Source organism: Equus quagga, chromosome 5 (genome assembly GCF_021613505.1).
Source record: "Equus quagga isolate Etosha38 chromosome 5, UCLA_HA_Equagga_1.0, whole genome shotgun sequence".
NCBI lineage: Eukaryota > Metazoa > Chordata > Mammalia > Perissodactyla > Equidae > Equus > Equus quagga.
In genome coordinates, this window is record NC_060271.1 from 17,602,617 (window position 1) to 17,626,224 (window position 23,608).

A 23,608-nucleotide genomic window follows, 5' to 3' on the forward strand; every position below is an offset into this window, starting at 1 on the left:
TAGTTAGAGTGCTAAGATCGTCCTTGTTTTGGTAGGTTCCTTACTTTTACCCTAATGCTATAGTTGAATATTTGCTATCCTGTTCTGGTTCTATCCATCGGTCTCCCTAGTCTGTGGCTTGTGTCCCCTTTCTCCCTTTTTTCTTTTTTCAGGTATGAGAGCCTTCTTGAGGATTTCTTGTAATGGAGGGCTTTTAGTTACAAATTCCCTTTTGTTTGTCTGGAAAAGATTTAATTTCTCCCTCATATCTGAAGGAAATTCTTGCTGGATAGAGTATTCTTGGCTGAAGGTTTTTATCCTTTAAAGCTTTGAATATATCACTCCATTCTCTCCTAGCTTGTAGGGTTTCTGTAGAGAAATCCGCTGACAGTCTGATAGGGGCTCCTTTATAGGTTATTCTCATTTTTTTCTTACTTCCCTGAGTATTCTTTCCTTATCATTCCTATTTGCCAACTTTACTATTATGTGCCTTGCAGTGGGTCTTTTTACATTGACAAATCTAGGAGATCTAAAACCCTCCTCTACACACATTTCTCCGTTGATCCCTAGATTTGGGAAGTTCTCTTCAATAATTTCGTTAAGCACACTTTCTGCTCCATTTTCCTTTTCCATATTCTCGGGAATTCCTATGATCCTTATGTTCTTACTCCTCATTGAATCCATTCTCTCTCGGAGATTTTCCTCATTTTTTTAAATTCTTAGTTCTCTTTCTTCCTCTGTCTGGCACCATTCAGCCTGTCTGTCCTCGATTATGCTGATTTGCTCCTCTATGTTGTCTACACGGGCATTCAGGGAATCTGTATTCTGTTTTATCTGGTCCATTGTGTTTTTCATCTCAAGTAATTCTGTTTGATTCTTCTTTATGATTTCAATCTCTTTTGTGAAGTAACTCCAGAACTCGGCTTGTTTCTCTCTCTTTCTCTCTACCTCATTGAGTTTTTTTTATTATAGCTGCTCTGAACTCATTATCACTTAGTTTACCTAATTCCAAGTCCTCAGGACTTAATTCTGTGTTTTTATTGTTTTCCTTCTGGTCTGGGGCTTTTATAAATTGCTGGATGGTAGAGGAGCGGTTTTTTCTCATGGTGGTAGAATTCAGTTGCAGTTACAGCCCGTCGCCACTAGATGGGGGTCGAGAGCGGTGTGTTAGCTCTCCGCCTTGGGGCAAGATGGCTGCGCCCACTGGCTTTGCTGGGGGGGAGAGGCTGTTACTCACACGTGCCTGTCTGGGTTCAGATCAGTTCTGTTCTCTGGTCTCCCAAGGCCCTTGATTTATGGGGTCCCCGCGGACGGAAGCTTTCCCCCGTCAGCGGGTCTCCACTGAATCAGCGGCAGGAGTCCTGGATGATCCCCCGGTCTCGCGGCCCCTCCCCCGCTCCTTCCCGACCCGCACCGCAGCGATCGCAGACTCTAGGGGAGGGAGTGATGTTCTCTCCTACCGTTCCAGCGCCTCCGAAGGGGTAAAGCTAGGTTTATGATCTCCACCTTCTTGGTATTGTAGGTCTCTAACGAGCTGGCATTATGTGTATTCTCTGAAATTCAGTTCTTCCAATCTTTTGTTGTATTTTGGAGGGGAGAGAATCCCGGGTCAGCTCACCCTGCCATTTTGCTCCGCCCACTCCTCTTTTCTTTTCTTTTTTAAAGACTGGCACCTGAGCTAACATCTGTCGCCAATCTTCTTTTCATTTTTCTCCCCAAAGCCCCCAGTACATAATTGTACATTCTAGTCGTAGGTCTTTCTGGTTGTGCTATGTGGGACACCACCTCAGCGTGGTCTGACGAGTGGTGCCATGTCCACGCCCAGGATCCAAACGGGCGAAACCCTGGGCCGCTGAAGTGCAGTGCGTGAACTTAATCACTCGGCCACAGGGCCAGCCCCCATTTATTTTCTTATTGTTGAGTTTTGAGAGGTTTTTAAAACATGTATTCTAGATATATTCCTTTGTTATGTGTCATACAAATGTTTTCTACTAGTCTGTGATTTATCTTTTCATTCCCTTAGGAGTGTCCTTCACAGAGTAAAAAAGTTTTTAACTTTGATGAAATCACATTTTTTCTTTCATGGATTGTGCTGTTGGTATCATATCTAAGATCCCTGCTTCACTAAAGGTCATGAAGGTTTTCTCCTGTTTTCTTCTAAGAGTTTTATAATCTTATGCTCTACATTTAGGTCTCTGACTCATTTTTAAAAAATAGCTTTATTAAGACATAATTCATGGGGCCGGCCCTGTGGCCAAGTGGTTAAGTTCGCACACTCTGCTTCGGCAGCCCAGGGTTTCGTCAGTTCCACCCCTGGGCATGGACATGGCACCGCTCATCAAACCACGCTGAGGCAGCATCCCACATGCCACAACTAGAAGGACCCACAACTAAAAATACTCAACTATGTACCGGGGGGCTTTGGGAGAAAAAGGAAAATAAAATCTTAAAAAAAAAAGAGATATAATTCACATACCTTACAATTCACCCATTTAATGTGTAAATTCAATGTTTTTTAGTATATTCAGTTATGCAGCCATCACCACAATCTAACTTTATAATATTTTCATCGCCCCAAAGAAACTCCATACCTATTAGCAATCAATCACCTTCTCCACTTCCCATCCTTAGCCCTAAGCAACCACTAATCTACTTTGTTTCTATAAATTTGCCTATTCTGAACATTTCATATGATTGGAATCACACAGTATGTGGTCTTTGGTAACTGACTTCTTTCACTTAGCATATTTTCAATGTCCATCCATGTAACATGTAGCAGTATTTCATTTCATTTTATACCTGAATAATATTCCACTGTATGGATATACTATATTTTATTTATCCATTCATCAGTTGATGGACATTTTGGTTGTTTCAACTTTTTAGCTATTATGAATGCTGCTGCTATGAACACTTGTGTACAAGTTTTGATGTGGACATACGTTCTCATTCTCTTGGGTATACTTAGGAGTGGAATTGCTGGGTCTTTTGGTAACTCTTTATCTTTTTGAGGAACTGCCAAAATGTTTTCCAAAGTGGTTGCACCACTTTACAATTCCATCAGTAATATATGAGAGTTCCAACCACCACCACTTGTTATTGTCTATTGCTAGTGGATGTGAAGTGGTATCTCACTGTGGTTTAGCTACAATCCATTTTGAGTTAATTTTTGTATACAGTGTAAAATGTAGATCAAGGTTCATATCTTTGCTTCTGGATGTCCAGCTCTAGCACCATTTGTTGAAGACTGTCCTTTTCTACTGAATCGCTATTGCACCTTCCTCAAAAATCAGTTGATTATATTTGTGAGTCTATTTCTGAATTTTCTATTCTGTTCCATTATTCTATGTTATCCTTTTGCCCGTATTACACTGTCTTGACTGCTGTAGATTTATAGCAAGTCTTAAAATCAGGTATGAGTCCTCCAACTTTGTTCTTTTTCAAAATTGTCTTGGCTAGTCTAGTTCCTTTACCTTTCTATATAAATTTTTGTCTGGAATGCATTAACTCTATACGTCAAGTTGGGCAGAACTGATATCTTAACCATATTGAGTCTTCCAATCTGTGCACATGGTATGTCTCTTCATTTCTTTAGTTCTTTTTTCATCTTTTCATTAGCACTTTGTAGTTTTAGCATATAGAAGCTGCACATATTTTCTTATATTTATTTCTCTTTCTCTTTTGGAGCTATTACATATGGTACTGTTTTTTAAATTTCAGTTTCCAATTGTTCATTGCTACTGTGTAGAAATTCAATAGATTTTGTATATTGATCTTGTATCCTGCAACCTTGTGAATAAACTTATTAGTTCCAGGTCCTTTTTTATAGATTCCTTGGGATTTTCTGCATAGACAATCATATCATCTGTGAATAGTTTTACTTCTGCCTTTTCAACCAGAATGTCTTTTGTTTTTCTCTAGCCTTACTGCATTTGCTAAGACTTCCAGAGCAATACTCAATAGGAGTAGAGACAGTAGACATTCTTGTCTTAGTTTCCAATCTTAGGAGAGCATTCCATTTTTCACCATTAATAATGTTAGCTGTAGTTTTATGCAGATGACCTTTACCAATCTGAAAAAGTTCCCTTCCATTCCTAGTTTGCTGAATTTTTATTATGAATGGATTCTCTTGGGTATACTTAGGAGTGGATGTTAAACTTTTGTCAAGTGCATTTTCTGCACCTATTGATATGGTCATGTGATTTTTCTGGTTAAAACTGTTAATGTGAATAATTACATTGATATTCAAGTGTTGAGCCAGCCTTGTATTCCTGGGATAAACACTATTTGGTTAAGTGTTATCTTTTTATATACTGCTGAATTTGATTTGCAAATATTCTGTTGAGGAATTTTTGCATCTACGTTCATGGGGGATATTGGTTTGTAGTTTTCTTGTACTCTGTCTAGTTTTGATATGAAGGTACTGCTGGCTTTATAAAATGAGCTAGAAAGTACTGCCTCTATTTTCCAGAGTAAATTGTGAAGAGTTGTCATGTCTTCCTTAAACGTTTGGTAAAAGTCACCAGTGAAATCATCTGGAGCTAGTTTTCTTTTTTGGAAGCCATGAATCAGATTTCTCTAATAGGTAAAGAACTGTTCATCTTATTTCTCCTCAAACGAGTTTTGGTAATTTGTGTCTTTCAAGAAATTGACCCATTTCATTCAAGTTGGTGCATATACGTGCACGGAGATGTTCATAGCATTTCCTTATTATACTTCTAATGTTTGTAGGGCAAGGAATGATGTCTCCTCTTTCATTCTTTATGTCAGTAATCTGTGTCTTCCCTCTTTTTTTCTGGGTCAGTCTGGCTAGACATTTATCAACTTTATTGATTTTCTTTTTAAGAATCAGCTTTTGGTTTCATTGATTTTCTACTCTTATCTATATTATTTCCTTCTGCTTGCTTTGAGTTTTTATTTTGCTCTTCTTTTTCCTAGGTTATCTAAGGTGAATTACCCCATTTTGGAGACTGCATAGCCATAATACCAAATTCTGATTAAAGTAGTGCCAGGAAAAAAAAAACATAGATGCAAAAATTACATATAAAATATTTTATGAAAAATAATCACATAATTAATAGAAAGCCCAATATTATATCAATAAATGCTAAAGAGCCATTGGCTCTCATTCAGCATCATTTAAAAATGAATAGGTAGTATGTTCACATTAAAACTATATTTAAAAATACAAAATGAAAAAGTACAGAAAAGCCTCACTCCCACCCCTGCTCCCCCAGACAACCATTTTATTCGTCCCTTGTTTATCCTTCCAGTGTGACATTATGCAAATATAAGCAAATATGAATATTCTCATTCCTCTTCCTACAGAAAGTGTATATTTTTATACAATATATATTTCTATATACATGCATACACACAGTGTTCTTCACCTTGCATTTTTTGTCTTATAATTTATCTTGGAGATATTTCCATTTCCATAAGAAAATTTTGTTACTTTTTATTTCAGCTACGAACCGTTCCAGTGTGTGAATGTAGTTTATTAAGCCAGTCCTTTATTGATAACATATGTGTTGTTTTCCATTTTTTACTATTGGAAACAATGCCAAATATTTTCAAAGCACATGTGCAGGTGTATCTGTGGGATAGATTCTCAGAAATAGGATAATTGGATCAAAAGGCAAATGTATTTTGGTACATATCGCCAAATTCCTCTCCATAGGAGTTAGATTTTGCAACCTCCACCGCAATGTATGAGAATGACTATTTCTCTATAGCCTCATTAACAATGGGCTTTTTAACTTTTCAACTTCTTGCTAATCTGATAGGTGGGAAATGGTATCTTGCAATGGCTTTGATGTACATTGCTCACACTAGGAGGAAAGCTGGACACTTTTTCATACATTTAAGGGCCACGTGTAGGATCTCTGAACAGTCTTTCCACATTTTTTGTACTTTTTCTTCTTGATTTCTAAGAGCTCTTGATAAATAGGAGATGAATCCCTTTGTCTGTGAGATGGCCTGCAAATATTTTCACCAGTTTGTAATTTGTCACCCAGTTTGTATTCTTCCTCAGGGAACTGGTGAGGGGGAAAGCCTTCTTCTTTCCTAAAGCCCTTCCTCAGGGTCTCTTTCCCACTCAATATTCATTCATTCATTCAATCATTCACTCATTCAGGGGGATTCAACAGAATATGGATGAAGGCAGTGACTGGAAAAAAGTAAAACTATTTCATGATCACATAAACCCCAGTGAGTTGACACTCCATCATAAACCAGTTATACTTACCTTTGCTTCATAATATGTTGATAATTGACGAGAGATATATATCATTTTGTAATTAAAAGAATCAATACTGTTGTCAATAGGGATTGGGAAGCATTAGAGACTGCTTGCAAAGTCCTAAAAAGCATAAAATAAAAAATAAAGGGGCCGGCCCAGTGGTGCAGCGGTTAAGTTCACACACTGCGATACGGCGGCCCGGGGTTCACTACTTCGGATCCCGTGTGTGGACATGGCACCGCTTGACAAGCCATGCTGTGGTAGGCGTCCCGCATATAAAGTGGAGGAAGATGGGCATGGATGTTAGCTCAGGGCTAATGTTCCTCAGCAAAAAGAGGAGAATTGGCAGCAGTTAGCTCAGGGCTAATCTTCCTAAAAATAAAAGAAAATAATAAAAAAATAATAAAAATCATCGATTGACATTATTAATATATTAGTGTATTTCTTTCCAGTTTTTTCAGAAATTTCTGAGTCAAATAGCATAGACATTTTAAAGGTTTTTTGATATATATCACCAAACTGTCTTCTGGAAAGGATGCTGCCAAAGTATTCAGGGGAAACTAAATTCACTGAAATGCACTTATTAGAAGAGAACAAAAAAGGCTAAAAATAAATAAGCTCTAACCATGTAACTCAAGAAGCTAGAAGAAAATGATAAACCTAAAAGAAGTAGAAGTATATAATAAAGAATAAAAAATTTACAGCATTGTAGAAGCACAATGTGTCCTCATTAGGAAAAATATAAGTAAACCTACATCTACATACATTTAGTAAAATGGCAGAACATTTTTCTGCTTTTCAGGATTTTGCAAAACCTCTTTAAAGATAAAGAGGCCATCTTAAAAGCAACCAGAGAGAAAAGACAGAGTGTCTCAAAGGGAACAGAAATTAGGCGAATAACAGACTTTTCAATAGCAGCACTAGAGGCTAAGGAACTGCTGAGTAAAAATAAACGTCAATCTCGACCCTATACCCAGCTATGCTGTAATTCAAGAGTAAGGGAGAAATCAAGAAGTTACTACTCTCAGACTCACTTGCATAAAAACTACTGAGGGATTCATTTCATTTATATAAGAAACTCTTCTATAAGGCTTAGTATGTGCCAGACACTATTTTAATCATCCTACATGTATTAATTCGTTTGATCCTAATACCAACCCCACAAAGTAAATAATATTATCATTTTTATTTTTAAGATGGAGAAACTGAGGCACAAAGAAATTAAGTGATCCACTCACAGCCAGAGAGCAACAGAGCCAGATAGCAAACCCTGGCAGTCTGGCTGCAAAGCTGGTGCTTGTAACCACTATACAATCTGCCCCTAATCTGGGAGGCTGGGAAATGGAACTCAGAAGGAAGGAGGAAATGCAAGAACCAGTTGCAAGAAATTGGCAAATGTGTATGTTAATCCTAACTTGCACTGGCTATTTACAATAGTAATAACAGTGACAAATTTTTGTTGTTGTTGTTAAAAACACAGTGAAATTAAAACCATATACAACATAACATGTACCATGGGAGAAGGAGAAGAGTTAGTGTTCTCTACAGTGTTAAGGAGGGCATAACACGGACCTTAAGTTATGCTTGTTAACGTAAAACAAAAAGAGATAAAATTTGACCACTAACCTTGTAGAGGAAAATAAAGGGAGAATAAAGAGAACATAATCCAATGGAAAGAATGAAAGGAGAGAAAAAGGTAAAAAACATCCCCCCAGCCAAATCCCAATCCAACAGACTTTTTCAAGGATTTTGACATGTTGATCCTACAATTTATATGAAAGAATAAAGGGCTTTGAATAGCCAAGACAATTTCTATAAAGCTGTAATAGTCAAAAGTCTGTTCTTGGAACAGGGATATACAAATACTCTATTAAAAGAATATATATCTGATAGCTTAGAACATGACAGAAATCAAAATCCATCAATTAGTTCTAAAATATCAGCATAAAAAAATCTCAAAAATGTAATGTTCAGTGAATAAAGCAAATTGGTAAAAAGATAATATACAATATGATATAATCTATATAAAAATTTAGAATACCATGGACATACAGGTCATAAGAAAAAAACACATAACAGGAGGAATACACAGTAACTTAGGCATGGTTACCTCTGAGCAGAGTTCAGAGAAAAGATAGGGCATGAGGCTTTAGTTGTATGTGTTGTTTGGTTTTTTTCCCCTAACAAAAGATCTGAAGCTATATGTCAAAAGTTTTAACATCTACTTAATCTCAGAAGTGAGAAAATAGTTATTTTCTGAACTTTTCTTTATGTCTGAAATACTGTATACTTAAAATATTTTTTTAAAATCTAAAAACAGAAAGAAAAAATAAAAGGGAAGAGATAGAGAGAGAAAAGAAACTAATATAAAACCTCAGAGGTGTTGTGAGAATTTTATTAATACCTTCATTGACCAATATTTGAGTGCCCCACGCGTGCCAGTTGCCGTTATAGTCCTTGAGGATACCAACCTCCTTTCCCACGTTAGGCCAATGGGCCCTGGACAGCGCAACTGGCAGCCCTCTTAAAGAGCCTGAAAGTCTTTCTAGTCCTGGATATCCCTTCCTCTGAAATGGCTGCTCAGGGGGCACAGAGAACATGTTGCTCTTAGGTGAAGGATTTGGTGGAAATGTTGACAAACCTCTCTTCTCTACCCAGATTGAGTATGAAACTTGGTTACTGACCTCTTCCTAACCTCCACTAGCTCAGGTCTTCCCTCTCCACAGCCAGGCCCCCAGCCTCTGTCTCTGATTAATCTGTGCCTCCTGAAAGGGGTCAACCTTATTATTGCCTTCATATATGATCCCTCCTTCCATTGGAGGGATAATGGTCCCACCTGACGTGGCCCACCTGGGAAAACGATGGGGCATGGAGCTGCCTGCCAAAGCCCTTCACAGCAGCTCCTCTGCTCCTGGTCCCAACTGGCCCTGATGCTAATGGGGCCCATCTTTACCCACTACAGGCCACTCTCTCGCCAGCACAGATCTCTCCCTGGACTGTACTCGGGGTCAAAACACCTGCTGGAGACTTTGAAGAAGCCTCTGGGATTTCCACCCCACCATCCCAAAACCCACCTCCCAGGCACTGTTCTTTTCCTTTTCCTTCTAACCATTCCCTACCCTTTCAGAACTGCTTTCCTCTCCTCTAACTGCCTTCCATAAACCCTGACCCAGCCCCTTTCTTTAGTCATCTCCTCTACCCTGCAGATGCCTTACCTGGTGATTTCTACAATGCATGGTGCAAGACATCCAGCAGTTTGGTGACATGATCGACAGGGAGACACTCAATTAGGGCCAGCAGGCTCATAGCCTAGAAGGGCACTTTGCCAGGTAAGGGGCATCTTCCCCAGAGGAAGACCTTGTTAGTCACTGGTCCTGGATAACTCATGGGTTATGTCTAACACATGCCTCTTTGAGATGAAATATAAAACAAAAGAATAGCTACTGCTACCCAGATTCTAGTGGAGTCGATCTTATGTGGAGGTGGTCAGTCCAAAGCCTGACACGTAATTCCATTTAGGGTAATCATAGGATGTTTTTCCTGAATAATAATCAGATATGTGTTTTAACATATGAGTTTTGACTATTTTTATAATTGACAGTTCTGGGGTTCTGGATTCTTATGTTGAAGATATGTATTTTTAAATTTACTACACTGATTTAATAATATATCTCTGATAAAGTCCATTAGTATATTCACCAAGTTAACAGGATTTCTCTCCTGTAGGGATTAACTCATGATGAAACCTGTGATCTGACTGAAATCTTTACCACACAACATATGTTTTAAAAAGGTTTGACTGGGGGCCGGCCCCATGGCTGAGTGGTTAAGTTCGCGCGCTCTGTTTTGGCGGCCCAGGGTTTCGCCGGTTCAGATCCTGGGTGTGGACATGGCACCACTCATCAAACCATGCTGAGGCGGTGTCCCACATGCCACAACTAGAAGGACCCACAACTAAAATATGCAACTATGTACTGGGGGGATTGGGGGAGAAAAAGCAGGAAAAAAAAAAAGATTGGCAACAATTGTTAGCTCAAGTGCCAATCTTTAAAAAAAGCCACTTTAAAAAATAAAAGGTTTCCATGTGTGGACCTTGAAGCCCTCACCACACATATCACACAAACAGGAGCTCTCTCCCACGTGGCTTCTCATTCAACAGATATTTACTGAGTGGCTCCTCGCGCCAGGCACTGCACCAGGAGCTCGGGACACAGGTGAGCAAAGTGTGCATAGCTGTGCTCTCATGGAGCTCCCAGAACTGTGGGAGAAACGGCCTCTCTGGTAAAGAGGGAGATGTGCACTCCAGCAGCAGATCTTACCACACTCTCCACACTCAGGTTTCCTCCCAGGTGAAATCTGATGGATGTGAAGACCTGAGCTCACTTCCGGCATGCACAGCGTTTCCACCCTGTGTGGACTCTCTAACGAACATGAAGGTTTGTGCTGCGACTGAAGCCCTTATCACAGCATCGCATTTAATGGTTTTCTCCGGTGCAGACTCTCTGATAGAGAAGATCTGTGTTCCAAATCAAACCTTTACCACACTCAGCACATCTGTAACATTTCTCTCCTGCGTGGATTTATTGAGGAACTCAAGGTGAGCCTCCTTCCAAAGCCCTTACTACATTTATCACATAAAAATGGTGTTTCTCCTGTGAATTCTTTGACAAACTCGAAGATCTACACTCTGACTGAAGAAGCCCTTTCACGCACATCACATTTGTAGAGCTTCTCCCCAGTTTGACTCTCTGGAGAATGTGAAGATCAGAGCTGTGACTGAAGTCCTTACCACGCTCCTCACTCTTGAAGGATTCTCTCCTGTGTGGACTCTGATAAGCATGGAAGTTTGTGCTTTAAGAGTTTCATACTTAAACAGTTTCTCTTGTGTGGACTTTGTGATGCACGTGGAGATCTATGCTCTGACTGAAGCCCTTACCACACTTACCACATTTGTACACTTTCTCTCCAGTGTGGACTCTCTGACGGTTGTGAAGATTGGAGCTCTGATGGAAGCCCTTGCCACACTCCTCACACTTAAAAGGTTTCTCTCCTGTACGAACCCTCTGATGAATGCGGACATTTGTGTTATAACTGAAGCCTCTGCCACATGTATCACATACGAAAGGTTTCTCTCCAGTGTGAATTCTCTGATGATAGCAAAGATCCGTGCTCCGACTAACGCTCTTGCCACACTCAGCACAGTCATAAAGTTTCTTTCCTGTGTGGAAAAGGGGATGCTTTAAGAATGAGAAAATTGGGGACCAGCCCTGTGGCCGAGTGGTTGAGTTTGCACGCTCTGCTTCAGTGGCCCAGGGTTTCACCAATTTGGATCCTGGGCACGGACCTAGCGCCCTCATCAGGCCATGCTGAGGCAGTGTCCCACATGCCACAACCAGAAGGACCTACAACTAGAATATACAACTATGTACTGGGGGCTTTGGGGAGAAAGAAAAGAAAAGAAGATTGGCAACAGATGTGAGCTCAGATGCCAATCTTAAAAAAAAAAAAAGTAAGAGGTAGAATTTCAAAATAATAACAGAGGGGAAAAGGAAAGAAATAAGAATTCATTTAGAACTTCCAAATAATAAGGAGTGGGGGATTAAACAGAATGCATAAAATAAGATATCAGGAATCAAATCAAACATATCAATTACCACAGTAAATGTGAATGGGCTAAATTCCCCTTCGAGTCTTAGAGACTCCAAGATTAGGTTAAAAAAAGGCCAACCATATTCAGCTTGCAAAAGACAAAAATATACCAGGCAAATGCTAACTAACAGAAAGAAGATAAGTAATGTCAATAGCTGACAAAGCAGAATTCAAGGCAAAACACACTAAACAAAAGGTATAATCCACCAGAAGAATATTAACAATCATAAAGAAATTGTCAAATCCAAAATCACTGCATAAAACTTTAAAAAACCCTAAGCAGAAAGGTACATAAGAATGTTAACTGCAACATTATAATACTGCCAGACTGGAAATAGCCTAAATGTCCATCAAGAGGAGACTAGAATGAGTTACGGTGTTTCTGTACAATGGAATACAGTCCAGCTCTTAAAAAAGGATGAGGTTAAAAAAACAGGATGAGGCAGATCTGGATATACTGATATGGAGTCATGTCCATGATGAACCAGTGACTAAAAAGTAACGAGGTTACAGAATAGACAGAAAAATAGATATCTGTGCCTCAGTTTCCTTCTCTACAAAATGGGGATGATGTTAATACCCATCTGTCTCACAGGGTTATTGTAAAGATTAAACCAGTTAATTCCAGTGAAGTACTTTGAACAACGGCTTGCATAGAGATATTTCCATTGCGGGGGTGAGTGTTAAAAGCCTTAAAATGTACTTACACTTTGACATCACAATTCTACTTCTAGAAAGTTGTCTTAAGGAAATAATCAGACAAATGTACAATAATGCAGATTGAAGTACTGTTTAACAGGAAAATAAGTGGAAAGGAGGCGTACATTCAACATGCTATGGTCTGAATATTCATGTCCCCCCAAATTAAGACCTAATGCCCAAGGTGATGGTATTAGGACGTGGGGCCTTTGGGAAGTGACTAGGTCATAAGGGCGGAGCCCTCAAGATTGGAATTAGTGCCCTTTTAAAGGAAGTCCCACAGAGTCCACCAGCCATATGAGGATACAAAGAGAAGTCTGCCACACGGAGACCAAACTGGCACTCTGATCTTAGACCTCCAGCCTCCAGAACTGTGAAAAACAAATTTCTGTTGTGTATAGCCACCTGCTCTGTGGTATTTTGTTACAGCAGCCCAAAGGGACTAAGACACAATAATAAGGGACTGTTTATGGAATGTTCTTCCCCCAGATATCCCCAATGCTTGCTCCCTCACTTCCTTCAGATCCCCGACCAAACGTCACCTTATCAGAGAGGCCTTCCCCGATCACAATCCACCCTGCCATTACCCCCACCTTTCCTCACCCTGCTTCGGGGCACCCACTGTCATTTAATACATACTTATTTATTTATTTATTGTCTATCTCTCCCCCATTGTAAATGTCACATGGTGATACTTGTTTTGTCCACTGCTGTATCCCCAGTATCTAGAGCAGTGTCCAGTATATTTAATTCAATTAATAAATGTTTGGATAAATCAAGGTAGTTCCACACAATGGAACACTATGCAGCTATTAAAATGGATAGGGGTTCACAGATGGGCTTAAGGAGTTGATGAATCTCCTGAAACGTATAAAAAATTTTGTATGCATGTACTTCCGTTAACTTTTAGGGGTAAGGGTCTTCTGAAAGAGATTGATGAGTCAGAAAAGATTAAAAAAAAAGAAAGATGGGCACAATAGATTGAATGCAAAGTGCAGATTACAAAAGTATGAATTGTATAACCCCATTTTGTATAAATACATATTTACATATGTGTATATATTATGTATCAGAAATAATAATGGAAGCACACACATGAAATGTTACAAGATGTTTTCTCTGGTTTGTGGGTTTGATTTTTCTAACCCCAACTGCTTTACTTTGGTTTTTTGTTTTTGCTGCAGTGTTTTGTTTTTTAAATAAACTTTATTTTATAGAGTAATTTTAGATTCACAGCAAAACTGAGCAGAAAATATAGAGAGTTCCTATATGCCCCCTGCCCGTTCCCCTTTTCCCTCAACAAACCTCCCTCACTATCAACATCCCTGGACAGAGTAGTACATGTGTTATAATCAACAAACCTATGTTGAAATTATCACCCAAAGTCCATACTTTACATTAGGGTTCATTCTTGGTGTTGTATACCCCATGGGTTTTGACAAAGGTATAATGACATGTATCCACCATTACAGTATCATACAAAATATTTTCACTGTCCAAAAATCCTCTGTGCTCTGCCTAATAATTCCACTGCCCCTCTAACCTCTGGAGACCATCTTTTTATTGTCTCTATAGTTTTTCCTTTTTCAGAATGTTATACAGTTGGAATCATATAGTATGTAGCCTTTTCAGATTGGCTTCTTTCACTTATCAATATGCATTTAAGTTTCCTCCATGTCTTTTCATGGCTTGATAGCTCATTTGTTTTTAGCACTGAATAATATTCCCTTTTTAATAGAATATACTTAAAAACAAAATGTGGGGGCCAGCCCCGTGGCCAAGTGGTTGAGTTCACATGCTCCACTTCAGCAGCCCAGGGTTTCACCAGTTTGGATCCTGGGTGCGGACGTGGCACCACTCATCAGGCCATGCTGAGGTGGCGTCCCACATGCCACAACTAGAAGGACCCACAACTAAAAATACACAACTATGTACCAGGGGACTTTGGGGACAAAAAGGAAAAATAAAACCTTTAAAAATAAAATGTGGAATAGAATTTCATTAATCATCTGTATTTTCTAAGATTTCTACAGAAAATATATTTTTTCAAATCAAATTTTTATAATTTTGCTTCCATTTAAGATGATGAGGTCAATAATTCACAGACCTCATTCGAGTTTCACCAATTTTATATGCACTCATTTGTGGGTGTGTGTGCTTAGTTCTACGCGATTTCATTACATGTGGAGACGTGTAACTCCCACAGTCAAGACGTAGAACCGTTTGATCACAGGACCCCTCATGCTGCTCTTTCATAGCCAGATCCATCTCACTCCCCACTTCTCCCCATCCCTGATCCCTGGCAACCACTAGGCTGTTCTGCATCTCTACAATTTTGTCTTTTCAAGAATGTTATATAAATGAAATCATACGGTATGTAGTCTTTTGAGACTGACTTTTTTTTTTTTTTTACTTAGTACAGTTCCCTTCAGATCTGTCCAAGGTGCTGTGTGAATCAACTGTTTGTTCCTTTCTACTGCTGAGCAGCATTCCATAGCATGGACGTACCACAGTTTGTTTAACCATTCACCAGCTGAAGGACACTCATATGAAAAGGTTTGCATTTGAATTAGAGTTTTAAAAGATGAGAGTGATCGCCATATGAAAAACGGGCCTGGATGGGGTGAGGAAGGAAGGAAGGCCAGGCAGGAAGCTACCATAATGAGGGAGGAAGGTTGGCCGATCAGGTTAGGGTACCGGCAGTGGAGGTGGTGAGGGGTTACTGGATTCTGGATACAACCTGAAAGCGAGCTGGCAGATTTGCTGACGGATTCATTAGGAGGTGAGAGAGAAACGGAGTCAGGGATGACTTCAGGGTTTTTGGCCTAAGCAACTTGAAGAGCAGAGTTTCTATTTTACTGTGAGGAAGAGAAGACTAGCAGAAAGTCAGAAGATGGTAATTTCTACTTTTCAGACAGGCAAAGAATAAAAAGATTACGAGTCAGTGAGAGTGTGGAGAATGGGAATTCTCATGATGAGAAGATAACTGATTCAAACTTCTCAAGGGGCAATTTGATAGCAAAGTAGAGATATCATCTCTGACCCACCAATTCCTCTTCTAGATATTTATTCTATAGAAATAATGGAGTAAGTATCCGAAAATACAAGTACAAGGACATTTATTTCAGCATTATTTATAATAGAGAAAAATTAGTATCTTAAATATCCATCAATAAAGCACTGGTTAAAAAATCAATTTCAGTACATCAATACATCATACAATGGAATATGATACAGCCATTAAAAAGACTGAAATAGGTCTAAATATTTTGACATGTAAAGATATCTAGTATATATTAGTGACTGAAAGAAAAGTTGTAGAACTTATTTTTGTAAAATAAACAGATAAATACATGAATATACATTAAATATATGTGTGAGCTATATATTTTCTGCTTGCTTACACACAAATAGAAAATAGTCTGAAAGACACTTTTTACTTTATATGCAATATACTTTGTTTCAATATTCTTCTAATTAAAAAGCAATTACAGGGAGGGGGGAATGGGGAGCGACTGCTTACCAGGTAAGGGGGTTTTCTTTCCGGGTGATGAAAACGTTTTAGAGACAGAAGAGGTGGTCATACAACACTGTATGTAACTAAACGCCACTGAATTGGACACTTTAAAGTAGTTAACATTGTTGTGTGAATTTCACCCCAACAACAACAAAAAAGAAATACAAATGGGGGAGGGGAAGCAGGTTTTTACTTAGGTAGCAACATTTTTCTCTCAATACTGATTTGGACATTCTGATATTTGAATCGCAAGCTCTCGCTTAGTTAAACACTTTAAGAGCTGACAGCTTTTAACGACCAAGGAAACAAAAGTTCTTGAAAGCACATTTGTCCTCACCCACTGAGACCAGGCTGCCGTAGATCTCCAGCATCACCTCTTTGTACAGGGCCCTTTGTGCAGGGTCTAGTTGCCCCCACTCCTCCTCGGTGAAGTCCATGGCCACATCCTTGAACGTAACAGGTTCCTAAAACACCAATGAACGGTAATGCCTCTTCAGTGAGCAAGCATCTACACCAGCGTTCGTGGTACAAAGGGTCAACCTGGCAACACTGAGAAGGGAAGGCAGAATCAAAGGGGCTTCAGAGCTCTGCCCCGAGCCATAAGGATAATTAAAAGAATAAAAACAATTTAAAAGATACGTATATCTAACATAGATGCTCACCAACCCTACTAATACAAAAGGCTCTTAAAAACCAATTTAAAGGGGCCGGCCCTGGGGCTGAGTGGTTAAGTTCACGAGCTCCGGTTGGGCAAAATCCGGCAGCCCAGGTTTCGCTGGTTCAGTTGCCGGATGCGGACATGGCAGCGCTCATCAGGCTGTGTTGAGGTGGCGTCCCACATAGCACAACGAGGCATTCACAACTAGAATATACAACTATGTACTGGGGGGCTTGGGGAGAAGAAGAAGGGACCCGGGATCTGAACCGGCAAACCCTGGGCCACCAAAGTGGAGCATGCGAACTTAACCGCTATGTCACCAGGCCAGCCCCTTAACTCTTATTTCCTAAGACTATATATTATATACTTGAAGGTACCCTTAATATGTATGTTCTGGATACCTATCCACTGTCTTAATTCTGTTTCTCAACTATCAAAAAGTTATTTCCTATATAAAATATTCATCATAACAGTGAATTAATGCAAAATTGCTAAATCTAGAGATATAGCAACTTTAAAAACAAAGCGGATCAAAATAAATTCCCAGTAATTAGGTATGTTCATACTCTAGCACTCATTTTCAATTCTTAATTATGGGAAGCTTTTGGGAACTGGCTGTAAAAATGAAAATATTCAAGGTGGTCTTGAATATAGGGACACTGCTAATATTTTGACTTGGTCTTGAATATCAGGAGATTGACAAAACTTATTGAGGAGTTTGTTTTACAAATTTACTCAGATACATACATAAAATTGGATTTGTTCTTAGTCAATAATGAATAACCACATCAGTTACAGTTTGTTATTTTCTAAAATTTATTCCTAAATATAATAGAAATATGTCATATAAATGCCTAAAACTACAGTTTTTAATGCCCAACCCTAGGTTTTAATTTCAGCTATTAAAGCACAATCAACCTCAAGTGTACACATGGCTGTACCACTACAGATTATGCTGAAAAATCACTTGCAGTGTTGAAACGTTCTCATATCTATAATGATCCTGCACACAGTGAGTAGCAGACACAGATAAATTAGCTGCTGATATAAGGGAAACCTCTCAGCCCATGCTCTATTTGCTTTTATGTAAAGAAAGTACAATCTCTGGTTTTTCTTTACATTCCTTGCTTCTAGAATGTCTCTGCAATACAGCTGTACTATTTATTCACTTGGCTTAGGATTTTTCTAAATGCTCCAAACTCTTTTTATATAATAAAAAAAAATACATTGGCAACTCTTAGTCTCTAATCTAGCCTACCAGTTTGACACGGTGCTGGCTTGTATTTCTAGGCTAGACACTTAAATTATGACTTTTTTCCTAGGGTACGTACTGACATAATTACCATTCATCTATGGAAAGAAAATTTGATGTCAAAACAACAAACACGTCAAATAACCCCCACCTCCCACCCCCACAAAGAGAATCACATTTCGTTTGCTTTTTTCTGATAACAAAAGTGCTAATTATTATAGAAAATAAGAGAAAACTACAGAAAAGAATACAAAATATATAATCACATTGCCCAAAAATAACTACTGCAGTGGTCCCTCCTTATCTGCAGGGGACACATTCCAAGATCCCCAGTGGATGCCTGAAACCGCAGACAGTACCCAACCCTACATACATTGTGTTTTCCTGTATTTACATACTTATGATAAAGTTCAATTTATAAATTAGGCTTAGTAAGAGATTAACAACAATAACCAATAATAAAATAGAACAATTATAACAATATACTGTAGTAAAAGTTACCTTAGATCTTAGCAACCTCAGCATACAATTTTTTTCTTTCCTTATTAAGTAAGAACTTTCACCTTTTCACTTAAAGGAAGCACCTTACGACTTCTGTTTGGCATATCTGAATTGCCAGCATCACTACCCTTGTGCTTTGGGGCCATTATTAACTAAAATAAGGTTACGTGAGCACAAGCACTGAAATACCACGACTGTCGATCTGATAACCAAGAAGGCTACTAATGACTATGAGGCAGGTAGCATATAAAGGGTGGATACATTGGGCAAAGGCATAATCACATCCCAGGTAGGACAGAGTTGATGGCAGACAGCATGAGATTTTATCACACTACTCAGAACAGTGTGCAATTTAAAACTTATGAATTGTTTATTTCTGCAATTTTCCACTTAATATTTTTGGATGGCAGTTGACTGTGGGTAACGGAAACTGTGGAAAGTGAAACCATGGATAAGAGAGGACAACTGTACTTACATTTTGGAATATATATGAAAATTTTAAAAATTGGAGATTTTTTTTAACATTTTTGAAAGAAAACATCATGAACATTTTTCCTTATTAGTAAATATTCTTCCACACCTTGTTAATGACTGCATAGTGGTTCACCACGTGGTTATATCATAATTTATTTAAGAATCTCCCTATACTGGACACTTAAGTTGCTTCCCAGTTTTCATTATTATAATGGTACCGCAAGTGATATCACTGTATTTAAATTTTATACATTCATCAGCTCTTTTTCTTATGGAAAATTCCTAGAAGTAGAATTGTGAGGTCAAAGACTTTTGACACATATTTCCAAAAGCCCTTCAAAAAGTTTGTGGCAAAATGACATTTAATTTAAAAGTATTTGAGAGTCTTGGTTTTACTGGAAATCTCTGCCAATTTGACAAGTGGCAAAAATGCCATTTCATTATATTATAATTAACATCTCCTGGATTACTAGTGAAGTTGAAAAATACCAAATCAGATGGTAAAAATATTTATAAGTTTTACAGGTCAGTAACATTATTTTACAAAAACAAGGAATTCCATCTAACTAGAACCAAAGAAAAAGGACAACTCTTTTCCCCACAACTGAAAAGGAAAAAATAAAACAAAACAACCCAGTGACCTGAGACCAGAGTGACAGGCAGTTGGAAGGGATGGGTTTGCCCCTTGGAGAGATGCCAACAGCAGCAATGCTATGGGATATGGGACCCTGTATCCTGCAGGACGGGGAGCTTAGCCTAACCCGGGACCCATGAGGACTTGGAATCATCCCATGTTAGTGGCATCTTCTAAGCTACTGGCAGAAACAGAAGTCAATTCTCTCTGGAGATAAATTTCCCATGGGACTCATACATATATACTAAGAGCAATCAGTGAACTTACAATTAAAGTCAAAGGTGAGAGTCAGCAGAAAACAGATTTAGACTACCAACAATTACAGATATTTAAACTATCAGATACAGAACCAGAACAGCAATACAAGAGTTATTTAAAAAAATAAAAGATGCAATTATAACATGATCAAGCAAAGAAATTATCTGGAAATAACATGCAATTGTGAAAAAAAAAAACCAAATGGAATGTCTAAAGATGCATTAAAAGGGAACGTCTAAAGAATGTACTTCCAGAAAAAGAAAAGTGATCCCAGAAGGAAGGGCCGAGATACAAGAGGGAACAACAAGCAAATAAGTGGTAAATATATACGTAAATCCAAACAAACACTGTCTGTATAAAATAATGGCTTGAATAACATCTAATTTATTAAAAGGACAGAATTAAAAAGCAGAAAACAATAGCTTATAAGTCAAACAGGGATATGATCAGTACTAAAGAGTTTTAAAGTCCTTGCATTATTCTAAAAGGGATTAACACATTTAAACTTAAACTTGCAAATATGCATAATAAAATTTCAAGGGTAATCTCCAAAACAATAGATATAGGTTATAAATTTCAAACAAGAACACAGGGAAAGAAGCTCTGACCACTTAAAAAACAACAGGAACAAAAAGGTAAGAAAGGAGGGAAAAACAGGAAAAAAAATGGACAAATAAAATTAAAATGTAAGATAAACACATCAAATATATCAACTACACTAAATGCAAATAGACTAAATTTGCTAATTAAAAAGGCAGAGATCATCAGATTGAGGGGCAGAGGGGGAATTCAGCTATAAACTGTTAACAAGATATACACCAAAAGCAAAAGGCCATGAAAAAGTTGAAAGTAAAATTATGGGAAAAGATAAACCAGGCAAATAAGACCAGAAGAAAGCTGGAATAGCTATACCAACATCACACAAAATAGATTTCTAGACAAAAAGCATCACCAGTGATATAAAATGTGACTACATAAGGATAAAAAGTTCAATTCTCCATGAAGATATAACAACTGTAAACTTTTATATACCTCATAAAACATCTTCAAATTACATTTTTAAAAATGGAAGTACAGAGAGAAATTGAGATATCTAGTACTCAAAGAGATTCCACACATATTTTTCTCACTTACTGATGGGTCAAGCAAAGAAAAATAAATTAGTAAAGGTACAGAAATTTTGAACAAGTCAGATTTTATGGACACCTACAGAAGTTGGCACCTACTGTTAGAGAATATACATTCCACTCAAGCACACATGAAACATTGTAAAAAACTGATCAGATACCAGCTCATAAAGCAATTATGAGCAACAAAAGAGAAGACTTGAAAGAGGTATGGAAGCTCACTATATACTCCAATCTTTAAGAAATATAAAGCTCACCTCCTTCAGGAAGTCTTCCTTGATCACCTGGTGCACACTGATTTTTCCTCTCCTCTAGCACAGATACCACTGACTGCAGTCCTCAGACTGGCACTCAGCGATGGCTTCTTTTCAATTTATTTACTGTATACATGAGTAGTAGTCTCCCCTTACCCGTAGTTTCACTTTCCTCAGATTCAATTTCCAGACTTTCAGTTACCCCAGGTCAACCATGGTCTGAAAATAAGAAATGCAAAATTCCAGATATAAACAATTCGTACATTTTAAATTGTGTGCCAGTTGTGACCCGTGCTGCCAGCCTGCCTGGGACGTGAATCATCCCTTTGTCCAGCGTATCCACGCTGCATACACTACCCGGCTGGTAGCCTGTTGCTTAGGAGAAAACACAGTATGTATAGAATTGAGTACTATCCATGGTTTCAGGCACCCACTGGGGATCTCTGAATCCCTCCCCTCAGGTAATGGGGGACTGCTGTCATCTCTATTTTATGCATGAACATATTGATCTCCCCCAAAGAAACTGCACACTTTGAAGTAAGAACTGTATCTAAGTCAATTTGTTTTGGTCTTACAAATGAGCACAGAGCAGCCATGACTGAGCAGATAAATGAATGTTAGGTACAGAAGAGACCAAAATTAAAGAAGGGAGCACTTCCTTTGGAGTTCTTCATTTCACAGATTAGGCCCAGTCCTCTAGTTGTGGACAATTTAGACTCAGTCCCTGGATAAGAAGACTTGTCCACTGACAACACGGACAGCAGAGACAAGAGACTTAAGAGATGAATCCCGGCTCCACCATCTAATAGCTTGGCGAATTTGACAAATGTCTACACCTCACTGAGCTGGTTGCTTCATCTGTAAAATGGGAATATCATCCACTTCTCACAACCGTTGTGAGAATTAAAAGAAAAATCAACGTTATGTATATCTAGCATGCAGTAAGTGCTCCATAAATGTTGGTTTCTTTCTTTCCTAAGGAAGGAAGAGGAACTATCTTTTTCCTCTAGACACCTTCTAGACTGAAAAAGGAAAACTGTACCTCACCTGGGAATTGGTCATCTCATCTTCCTCTTGGGCAAGGTCAGGGAGTTAAGGAGGCAGAGCTGGGCGAGAAAGGAACCATGAGACACCAAGCCTGCCTTGCAGCTCCCAGAGCGGCCAGCTGGGACAACTGTTTATGCCCTGCCCGAACCATTCCCTCAACCGCCCTGACCTATGATGCCCTCTCTTCTCCACCCTACAGATCGTTCACCATCTTAGGTAAATCGTCTCCCCTCTATTCTGAGTCAAAACCCGCACGGTCCCTCCCTGTTCTCTGAAAGTGGCCGCCTGACCCAAGCCTTGCTAAGTAACCTCTGCAGCCCCAGCAGCTCCAGAACCCCTTCCACCTCCAGACTCCAGCCTTAGCTCATAGTTTTGGCAGGAGGCCTCAGGTCACAGGTGCGTGCTCTCAAGACGGGTACCAGCTGCCTGTGGAGGGGCAGCCTTCACTCGAAAGAGCACAGCTGACTCCTATGGGCTCGGGAAGAGCTTTTTCTTGGCTGGCGTTTTTCTCCCGGGCCCCAAGTCTCTGCGCGGCCAGCGAGAGGCCCATAGTCGGAAACCCAGCCAGGCTCAGAGTTACACTAAGCTCGTCCCTGGATACATACCTGGAGGAACTCAGGATAGGGGGCTCTGGACACAGGATTGCAAAGCAGGCGACCAAACACTTAGGGAGAAACCTGAGGCACCAAAGGGTGGAGGCACCTTGCACACACTGCTCTGCGAGGGGAGAGACACGGCGGACCCGCACTGCCGCTACCCAGTGATCGCGGCCCCGATTTGAGGGGCTCACAGCCGGGAGCAGCCGGGCACAGGGCTGTTGAGACAAGACTGGAGTCTGAAGGAGAAAGGGACCCTGAAGTCACTCGGGCGGCAGCTTCCACTAATGCTCCTGCCCGCGGTGAGCGGAGCTGGGTGAAGAGACTGCTTTGGAGAACCCTCCACAGGCAAACCGCAGCGCCACACTCTTTTGGGGACCATCGCTCCCGGGCCCCAGATTTGAAGTTTCAAGTCCCTCAATCCCACCCTCATTCTGGCCCTTTGATCTCCATCTTCCCGCTGACCCAGGAGCCCCTCCAGTCTTGCCGTGAAGAGCCGCCCAGCCTCACCCCCACGGCACCTGGCCGCGGGGCCGAGCCCGCCGCCCCGCCGCACTGCGCCTGCGCGGAGAGAGCCGCGGACACTCCCACAAGCCCCTGCGGCGCGCCCCCTCGGTCCGCCCGGTCGCCCCCGGGTCCGCTGGCCCAGCCGTCAGCCTGGCGTGTGGAAACGCCTCTTTCCGCCTTGCTGAGGGGAGAAAGACCACTTTTTAATTTTATTT

General features: G+C 39.7%; 1 protein-coding gene across 12 annotated transcripts; it reads right to left on the minus strand.

The window, feature by feature from the left end:
- Nucleotides 1–10,800: 10,800 nt before the first annotated feature.
- On the minus strand, nucleotides 10,801–23,388 carry LOC124239012 (zinc finger protein 879-like). Of its 12 annotated transcripts, none has more exons than XM_046660324.1 (4): nucleotides 23,314–23,356; nucleotides 22,291–22,349; nucleotides 16,423–16,549; nucleotides 10,801–11,438 (listed from the first exon to the last, which is right to left on the minus strand). In XM_046660324.1, the coding sequence occupies exons 2-4, from the start codon at nucleotides 22,303–22,305 to the stop codon at nucleotides 11,089–11,091; spliced, it is 492 nt and encodes a 163-aa protein (XP_046516280.1). In that variant the 5' UTR covers nucleotides 22,306–22,349; nucleotides 23,314–23,356; the 3' UTR covers nucleotides 10,801–11,088. The 12 variants fall into 12 exon arrangements, 8 of the variants coding, with proteins under 8 accessions (XP_046516280.1, XP_046516279.1, XP_046516283.1 ...); XM_046660323.1 differs by lacking the exon at nucleotides 23,314–23,356 and adding an exon at nucleotides 22,896–23,034; XM_046660327.1 differs by lacking the exons at nucleotides 22,291–22,349; nucleotides 23,314–23,356 and adding exons at nucleotides 21,400–21,462; nucleotides 22,896–23,030.
- Between the last annotated feature and the right edge of the window lie 220 nt (nucleotides 23,389–23,608).